At 39.6% G+C, this 10,521-nt stretch overlaps 1 protein-coding gene across 1 annotated transcript; it reads right to left on the reverse strand.

Moving 5' to 3' along the window:
• Nucleotides 1-701: 701 nt before the first annotated feature.
• On the reverse strand, nt 702-2,561 carry LOC119646459. The gene has a single exon (XM_038046912.1). It carries the CDS (start codon nt 2,559-2,561, stop codon nt 759-761), a length of 1,803 nt encoding a protein of 600 aa, XP_037902840.1. The 3' UTR covers nt 702-758.
• Between the last annotated feature and the right edge of the window lie 7,960 nt (nt 2,562-10,521).

Here is a 10,521-nt window from a genome sequence, read left to right on the forward strand (position 1 = left end):
GAATATCTTATATTATAGTAAGGAATACTATTATAAATAATGTATCTATAATTCTTACATGAAAGTCCAAAGAACTTCCTCATTCCACGCAACGAATTGTGACAACCAAAATGTTCCGTATTTGCCATTACTCAAACAGTGTGGGTAAATAGCACGTATCAATCTTCCAACGCAGACAGTCAATATATGTCCATAGTTCCTCCGCAATGTTTACTAACTCTCCGGTGGATATCCACAATACCTACATACTCGTATCTTTATGGGAACTGAAACTCATAATTTGGAAACACTTTATCAACATCCGGCTATTATTGCTAATGCTATGCTTTCATAGTTCAATCTAGGCATATCCGAAGGAACTAAAGAGAAGATGTATCTTTTGATTGTATATACGCCAGTTCATATCTTTGAATGCTATATACCAGATATCTAAATTTACCTACCTATCTACAATTTTCGTGTTTTAGAGTATTTTTTAGAGAAAATACTAAACGGACTTGGAGGAATTAAATCCTTGTATTTTTTGAGAAATATTTAAGATACCGATCCGTGGATAATATAGCGAAGGTGTAGATTTACTGCATGGCTAATGTTTACGGAAGTACCTGCGACTTACTCTTCCAGCCATTTATATGGCAAATAATAAAAGAAACCAATTTTCATTTTTTTGTCGCAAATGTACATATTTATGCGTTCATAAATTTGTTAAACTTACATAAACTCGTGGTATATATTCTATTCTTCATCGGAGCCGATTTTCACACACATCTCGGTCTAGCAATCCAAAGCGGATCAACTAAAAGCCTAAACCAATCAGCCGGTCCAAAATTGCAACTATCTCCACTGCCTATACCAAACAAGAATTGCGAACTCGGACCCTCTGTCGTGCTTTCGTCCTTAAATTGTTGATTTCTTACAGAAGAATTATCTTTCCCGTAAAATGTATACAATGTCCTTGTTGTCGAATTCGTCTCCACTAAAGTGTTCTGAATCGGTGGTCCATCAATACGTTTTTCAACCACTGCATTTCTCATATACCGGTAAGGACATTCTTCTTGTATAACTTCGAATAGGAAACCTCCAGTCCTCCGTCCACTCGTTTTTACACGTAATATTTTTGCACCTAAGCCCCATTGGGATGTATATATTAATCCAGTTCTGCATCCGCATATCCTTTGGCCATCGATTTCCACAAAATCGTCAAAACACCCTTCCGGAGTTGTCGCTCCCATTGCAAAGAATTTCAACTGCATCCTCAGCCTGCATGTTGCCGGGTCTGACTTTTCGATGTAGAATAGACAGTCTGTGGGGTTGGAATCCGAACCCGGAAAATTTGGGCTAGCGAGGTAAAATCTTTTCTCCGAGAAACTGCGTAAGCAGCACGACGGGATAGTCGCGGGGAGAAATGGTGATACTTGTGGTTCAACTTTTGGCAATTTCGGCGGATGAGGGTAATCATTGGAAGTGAATGTAGTGACATCGTGATTAAATGGAAATCTTCCTGCATTGTTTAGTGGTGGCACTTGCTTAGGAATGTTATTAAAAGTGATTATAGGAGGACTTGGATATTGGGAAGGGGTTGATTGAATTGGAGGTGGAGGCGTACCGAATGGAATTCTCGGCGGGTTACTTGGCGTGGGAATATTTTGAGGGAAGAAATCATTCGCTTGAGGAAAACAGATGTATAATGGAAAATATGGATTAAAAGTTGGATTTAAAGATGGATTTTGTGATGGATATTGCGAAGGGTATTGAGAAGGATATTGCGAGGGATATTGTGAGGGATATTCTGAAGGATATTGTGTGGGATATTGTGGTGGGTATTGGGGCTGGCTGTAAGTAGGTCCATACTCCGGCTTAGGTACTGGTAAATATCCATTGCTTGGTGGCAAATACTGTCTATTATTAGTACTCGTATCTTGATTCTCCTTTTTTCTCGTAACTGCTTCGGAATTTTGTTCCTTCCTCTTCAAAGATCCCACATCATTGTAATATGGCATTTCCAATTTATGAGACACTCTTAATCCTTGTACTTCTTCCTGACACGGCAATCTCGTAACAAGTAGACGGAATCCTTTAAATTCACCATCATTGTCGGACTCAAAAATCATCCGCAGTATTCCATTTGAAGTATTATAAACTTTAACTCCAATCACTTGACCACATAGCAATTCCGAATTTTCTATACAGAGTCTATCTTTTGAACACCTTTCCGATGACTCTAATTCAAAATCCAAAAATTGAATATGAAACTGGCTGCTGCACACATACGGCGATTTGAACACAAATTCACAACGAATATTCCGTGGGTAATTATTTGGATAGTTTGGACTTGTAACAAGTGTTTGATGGGACTTATAAGTGCCGCCACAATTTTCGATTAGTCGAGAAAATGTATTACTTCTAGCTTCACTTAAAACCACTGCTGGTCCAACTGAACTGGATGGAAGATTTGTTTGATTCAGAAACTTTGCATTTCGGGGATTTTCTGCTGTAGTCGCTAAAGCTAATATTTGAAATAATATCAATATTTCAATGAACCGAGAGGACAAGTGCGACATCTTGACTAATTAAGTAAATCTGTGATACTGAACAAAGTATAGCACTTGACGCAAGGTTTTAAATAGACAATAGAGAAACACCGGATATTTGGAAAAATTTCTTTATTTGTATTCTTGGGACTGAGGTGTGAAACTGAAATGGGCTGACTAATCCATATTTAAACAAAAATTTGATTTTGAAAGAACTCAGTACCTCCAACTGAATAGATATGTATGCGTACTCAAACATATTGCTTCACAATATTTACTTATGCCTAAGGCAACCTTGCGATGTATGAACATAACCGATCGATACATGAATTGGTTCTTGACCATATGGACTTGGAGAGCTAAATGTAATGCTTGTAAATGGGAACATACCTAAACAGATTCGTTAATATTAAATTTCTTCCTGCTATTAATGCGAAAGTAATATAGTGATCATATCGCACCTTTGCGACAAAGGGTATCATAACTCAAAGAAAATCGAGTCAATGTCTGTCTGTCTGTTTGACTGTCATTTTTTGCCGATGGAAGGTGGAAAGCTTCCTTCTCCTTCCAATCTCCCCGCGGGACTCCAATGTGGTATTACATCGCAGGGCTGGATCAGAATTTATCCTGCGCTCGTATCAACATTCGTGTTTCTCTCGCGTTCATTCTTCCGGCTAACTTCTTCCTGCCTAAGCTTCTTAACAATAGCTGCAATCACCTTTTCGACTTCGGTCCGTATCCCCTTTGGTTTCACCATATGTTCCATTATATTGTCGGGTGCAAAGTGCTCCCCGGTTGTAGCTTCCAATGGAGCCCTCTTGGCTGCGAATCTCGGGCAATGAAAAAAAGAAACGTATTCTGCGTCCTCTGCAAAATTAGAGCAATGAGGCAATATGGCAAATGATCATGCCCAAACCGATACAGATATGCTCGATAACCTCCATGTCTGCCCAAGAATTGAGTTAAGTCGTAACCTACTTCGCCGTGGGGTCTTTCGATTCATTTCCGGATATTCCATACGATTCTGACAGTCCAGCGGCCTTTTCCAGACTTGTCCCACTTCTCCTAACATTCCGCAATAGTTTCAGTTCGTCCGAACTGCCGCTGACGGTCAGGAGATTCTCCGATGAGATACGCTCGATCGTAAACTCGTTGTGTTTCTTTCGCCAGAATCTTAATCGGAATCATTCCTGCTGTCAAGCAAGCCGCTTCATTGGATTTTGTTCTGCAAGCGCAACATGTTCGGAGTGCACATATGCGATACGCAGCTCCAATATTTCTCTTATTTGTATTTTTCAGTGCATCTGCCCATACTGGGGCTGCTTACTGTAGAATCGAATTGACCACCCTCGAAATAAGGAGTCGACGGGTCGGCCTTGGGCCACTTATATTTCGTAGCATTCTCGTAATCAGCGCTCCGATGTTAAATGCCTTGGTTGCCGCACCCTGCATATGCAATCTGAAATTTAACCTCTGGTCAATCATTACACCTAAGTACTTGAGCGCAGGCTTGGAATGAAATGTTTGTGTTCCAACTTTGATCTCAATGGACGTGCACTTTCTGTGCTTGGTTATAAGTGTTACTTCCATCTTATCTTCTGCGAGCTGAAGATAACATCCTCTAACCAGGATTTAATGTCATAGACCCTATCATTTACATAAAGCTTGACCTCTTCGAGGACGAGTGCAGCAACGGTCACACCAATGTCGTCCGCGAAACCAATGGAGATCACACCAGTAGGTCTAGCGTCAGTACTCCGTTATACATAATAATCCACAAGAGTGCGTGAAACTCCGCATGTCGTTTGGTATAATTTTATTCATTCATCTGATTCGCAGGACGGAAGCATATTGATTAGGCAGTCGGCAACGATACGCACCGGGTACTTCGCCACGCCTAAATTGATTAAGTACTCAAGCATCTTGGCCCATCAAACGGAATTGAAGATGCTCTTCACATCGACGCAACATTCATTCTCGTCAAGTACGGTCTTTGCTGCGTTTGCCACCAGGGCGATTGCATCCGTTGTAGACCTCCCCTTTCGAAAACCGAACTGATTCTCAAAGATAACGCCGTCCTTCTGGGTAATTGAAAGTAATCTGTTATAGATTATTCGTTTGAATAGTTGTTATTAGCCAGTATTATTTGGAAGGCATATCGGCCTGCAGGAAGGCATGAGGACTAGTAGGACTAGTTTTTGCTTGTGCGCCCCGGCAAACATATAGGGGGCTATTTTCATTGCCGCGTTGAAAACATATTTGGCGCTATTTTCACTGCTGCGTTGAGAGATTTATTTTCAACTATTTTTTCCGCAACTTCAAGGACCTCCTTTTCACTTACCATGAGTATTCGGCGGTGTCTATCTCGACAGTGGAAAGGTTAGCGGTACTTACAATTTAAGGGAAAAGAACTATTCCATTAAACAGATTAGGTCAAGAAATTGGTATGGAGCGTTTCTCTTTTCCAGACTGCTTTCGATATTATTGCCGTATAAGCGCCACTCCTGGGGTCCGTGTCAGCTTCCTTACACAGTCGATTAAAATGTTCATTCTTACTTGTTATGGTAGCCACATGTTATTTCTTCCAAGCATTTCCGTATCCTTCATGTAGCTGCTCGTATCTAAATCGGTTTCTATTTCGCTGACTCTGCCTTTTGGCCTTGAGCCAGGCCTTGCGGCATTCTCCGATTTCAGAGTTCCACCAAAAGTTCGGAACTAGCTTCTGGAATACAACACACCTTGGCATGAAGGCGTCACATTCTCGCCGTAACTTTCCGCCGATCTATAAACCTTTATCTTCTGAGTTTCCTTCAAGCGCTGTATTTTGCTACTGAACGTCTTTGAAAATTTGTCGTCCGGGACCACTTCGTACGTGTACCATATATGATTTTAAAAATGATGGCCTGTTGGTGTCAATATATTCTTCACTGACGTACCACTGTAGATCCTCACCTTAAACATCGCTAACAAATGTAACATCTACCACAGACCCCATTTCTCTCTTCTGGAAACTGTCCACGAATTCAGTGTTAGCAACCACAGGATTTAGACGAGAAAGAGTTTGGAGTAATATGCATCCTCTTGCGTTCATTTCCGGAATGCATTGAAATCGCCGGCTACTATCTTAGGGCTATGGTCGTTAGCATTCATTGGTAGCTTCTCTACCAAAGAATAAAACTCCTCTCTCGTAAGTAAGACCTGATGCCGCATAGCAGCTGTAAATTGATATTCCGCCTATTTTTACTCTAGTGAAATCAATCTCGAGAATCCTCGTGATTGGTTCTATGGCTCGATTTCCGCATGCCCATATCGCTACTTTTCTACTATTATCCGCGGCCCAAATTCCACTGTCTAGAATTTTGTGCTGGTAGACAATAGCAACGTCGATTTTGTTTTCCGATACCGTCTGGGGAGCAGGTCCTGAGCCGATTGGCAATGGTTCAAGTTTAGCTTTAGGAACCTCACTTGCGCATAGTATCGATCGGCATTTACGGCACAGGTCGGACCAATCGTCTACGCAAGTACTTAGTCGTAGAATCTCTGGCTCCTGCACCGACTGTATTCCCTGGGATCGTAGGGCTTGGAAAATTTATCACGCCCGATAAGTTCTGAAACGGCTGGATTATCACGAAATTTGGTGAGAGCGTGTGTTCTGTGGATCCCTTTACATACAGAAAGTGGCGCACTTTTGTGTTAAGTTTAAGGGTACAAAATTTTGTTTCACAGAATGTGGTTCTATATTTGATATCGGGTGAAACGTAGAGGAGTGAAGCCTCCAAATATGACCCTCAAGAAGTGTAACGTTTTCAAAACCTATCCCACCGAGAAACCTGAAAAAAATCACAGTGATGTATCTAAACGAAATCTATTTGGGGTAGTACCTAAGTCAGATTCAGATTCATATTTTCTTGGATTGCGACACTTTGGTCGCAAAAGTGCGATATACCGTTAGTTACATTTTAAGTTTAAAACTCTACATAAACCTGTCATATTGCTTCCAATATTATTCTATATAGCTTCTTGTTTAGCCTCTGACAGTCAAGGAACATTTTTAGAAATGAAGTGTCCTAAAAATATATCCAATCATTGATAAATCAGGCAATTTTTTTTTTTTAATAAATGTTTATTATTTGATTCAAACCACACATGGAAGCTTCAAATATATTTCAATTCTCAAAACTAGTACATTGATAACGCGATCCCATGCCATTGCCGGAAAGTTTGTATTTTACTATTAAACTATATTTCCTTTTATTTATACATTTTTTTTTTTTCATTAATTTAATTTATGTTAAAGATCAAATTTTTAGTGACTGGTGATCAATATTAATTTTTTTATGTCAAAAAAGAGCAAAATTGTTTAGCTGATGCTAGGGTAGACCCCCGGGGTCCAGGGGGTCAACTATTTTCAGCCGCTTGAATTTTCAATGTGATAAAATTCTTGTAGGCATTGTGTTGGGGTGATTCTTCTTTATTAGCGGGTCAACCAATTTCTTCTACTATTATCCTGGTATCTAAGTCTTTATAGAGATCGAAATTGCGAAAATACCAGGGTATACCGGAACGCCCAAGCAGATTAATGTTACATGGTTCAGCAGAGCTCTGTAGTTGAATCTCATAGGTCCACACAAGCTTAAGTACCGATTTGTTGATCAACAACTTACAGTCCAGAGAAAGTGGTGATGTTTTATGAAACATCAACAGAAAATTTTTGAACTTAAGTTTAATTGTTTATTTTTCACCTGTATGTGATGTTACCAGGTGTGTCTTCTATTTAAGTGTTTCTCCAGGTATTTAATGTTATCCTATTGGGGTTTACAGATGTTGTTGATGTTGTTTTCGCAAAGTGAATACTTATACATACTTCGATTTGTTAACTTTCATACTCCACTTTTGAAACCAGTTTTCAAATTCCTTCAGATGCCGTTCAAGTTGCAAAGAAGCTAGTTTTGGGTCTGCAAATGAACTTAAGATTCGGACGTCATCATGTGCTAGAAAACCCGCCAACAGGGAAATTAGCCGTGTAGATCAGCTACAGTGCAGGACCAAGTACACTCCCTTGAGGAACTCTTGCTCCCATCTTTTGTTGTCCACTGAGAATATCTTTGTATTTTACCTGAAATTGGTATTTCATTAAATACGATATTAACAGATTATGGAAACAATCAGTCCTGCGTGCCAAACCTTTGCCGAAACTTTGGACCGCATCTAGAAATACTGCTGTACAAAATCTTCTACCATCGAGAGCATTGTTTATTTCTGTTACAATTCATTGGACTTCTTCTATTGTATTGGGCTGTTTCCTAAACCCGAATTGGTGATCAGATATGACGGTACTGTCTGCTAGGATTGGCAATTGCTCCGAGAGTAGCAGTTTTTCGAATACTTCCGATATTGTCGGAAGAAGGGTTACCGGCCTGTCCAATTTGACTTGAGTGGCATTCTTTCCAGGTTTGGGAACCATTGTTGCTATTGCATTCTTCCAACAATTTAGGAAATACCCGGTTCTCAAGATTAACGATATAGCACAGTCATTAAGGGCTTTTACTGTCAGCTCTTTCAACATGCAAGAAGTAACTAAATCATACCCTAAAGCCTTACTAAGGTTGACTTTTTCTTTAATGATGCTTTCAACATCTTTCTAGGAAGTTTGCAGGTGGCTTATTTTGGTGCTAATTGGACATCTGGGAAGTTCAAAAGACATTTGAAGATAGATTAGTTGAAATACTTTTTTCCAGTGAACTGCGAATGCTTTGAGTTTGTTGTCATTACTTTTAGACAATTTCCTGGGATAGTCTGCCTATTAATCATTTTAGCTGCTTTCTACAAAGAATAGTCAGTGGAATGGAACTGGACACAGACAACTCAGTTAGGTATATCAGACTACCTATCCTCTATAAGCGATCTAAGCTGTTTTGTGGTTTTATTGAGCCTACTTCTTACTTCGGGACACCTATCCAGTTGCCATTCCCTTCGTGTTCGTCTTTTATCCTCCAAAAGCTTTAAAATTGTCAACTAATAGACTAGGCCAAGAATTTGTTCCCTAAAGTCTTGAATAAACTGTTCCTGAATTATTTTATGTCACTGGTACCAATAAACCGATGTTATGACAAGTTCTCTTGGACACATCTGCAGGCATAGCAAGGTTGTTTGAATGAAATCCTTATTGGCTACTTTACTTATAATGATTGAGCTCGCGATCATCTCCCATCTTTGAACAGGGAGTGTGTTTTATACACTTTTATACACTTCACACCCTCTATAATTGGCAGTACGGTTTTATCCACAGTTGCTGCATCTTCTAGATGTGGGGTATCCACCCTGAATTTCGAAACATTCTTAGCATTGCTATTTATTTTCGACGATTGTGGACTTCGACGCCCATTGATAATAATGATGTACCGATCGATTCCAGGTTGTTTGGCAGTTGCCTTAACTAACGAAGAAGTAACGTTTCATTATTGCCATCAAACTCATTCAGTTTACTTCTAGTTTGCCTTGCTTTCAAGCTCTTTCGAGCTATTAGCCTTTCCAGGAATTCATCCTTCGACTGAGTGCTTAATTGCTCTAGGCTACTGTACAAGCTTGGTTGGCCAGGAGTTCTTTGTTCTTTGCAGTTGACATTCTAGTTCATATTTTTATTTTTTTTTTCATAATTTCGAATAGGAGTTATTGTTAAGAAAAAGGAATACTTGAATGCGCTGTGAATTGAACTCGGTACTACCTGCCCACCAGATGGCAACGCTTCCACGAAGGTGAAGAGGATTCTTGTTTACCGTTTTCAAGTGTTCACTCACTCACCAGTCTACTTTCAAAGTGGAGCAGTACAAGTAATTCACTTCTGTAGTTATGTCTCTTGTTAGCTACCCTAATACTGACTTTTTTTTAAAATAACAAAAAAAAAATTTAAATAATTGCAGTTTTAATTTACTGACTTTTAACTATTTATTGTTTTTTTTTGTCTTCTTTTGCACTCCACTGTACTATTATTGTTTTTAGCAGTATCGAGTTTATGCGTAAAATAAAACGAAAACTACCTTGACACCCTTTGCCGGAGCCGGGTCAACAAAGAGGCGATGAAATTAATAAAACTAAATTCACTTGTCTATATTCCATCGCTGCAGAAATTCAAAAGTTCTTGTTAGGGACTCACTGCCTCCAAAAGTGTCTTTTCAGTATTGCATTTGTATACAGTGCAGTTAACCAAACTAAGCAGAATAACGGTGAAGAGCGGGGATTCAGCCTTTGGACGCCTTAATTCAAAACATGTTGCAACCGCTTTTTGAAGTTCAGCCTAGCATTTGATTGCTCGTCTTCAAATGATGATCTGATCCTCCATTCTGAAGCAAGCAGCCGTTCCTTACGAAACTTTGTGATAATCATCACCTCTGTTTTATCCTCCGTAAGTGCAAGTCCTTTATTTCTTAGCCCTTCCTTGGGATAAATTCAACTTCGCTTCCTCAGGATATCTTGCTTCAACAATCATCGCTTTATCATGAGCTTAGCCCACAATCGTACCCTCCTTAGCAACTGAAACGGTGAGGATATCGTTATACATGTGACTCCAACGCAGAGCCTTGTAGAACACCCGCAGGGACAATATAGTCTCTCATTTAACGAACTGTCTATCATCAACTGTCTAGGTATCAATTCAATCAATTTAATATTCAGGGGAATACAATATCAATATTTCCAAATACTACCTTTTCAGCTAAACCAGCACTTGGCTGATGTCGTCGATGGTTAATCTAGCTTATGGAAGCCGAATTGTCGGTGTGACAAACTTATTGACTTTCTACAACAGGCAGCAATCTGTTACAGATTTCTGCCTTAGAAGTAGTCCACAGACTTATCGCATTTTCTCCGATCCTTTATGGTGGGGACTAGCTTTAAGCTTTCTTGGTGATAATCGTGTTGAATGCTGCTCCTCGTTTTCTTCTAAAAATTTGTCAGCTCAACCTTAGTCCAACTACAACCTTCAAATTGATTG

The sequence above is a fragment of the Hermetia illucens genome, chromosome 1 (assembly GCF_905115235.1).
Source record: "Hermetia illucens chromosome 1, iHerIll2.2.curated.20191125, whole genome shotgun sequence".
Lineage (NCBI taxonomy): Eukaryota > Metazoa > Arthropoda > Insecta > Diptera > Stratiomyidae > Hermetia > Hermetia illucens.

Excerpts from the sequence above, each read along its gene's own strand:
- LOC119646459 (XM_038046912.1), bottom strand. The coding sequence starts at position 2,561 with ATGTCGCACTTGTCCTCTCGGTTCATTGAAATATTGATATTATTTCAA.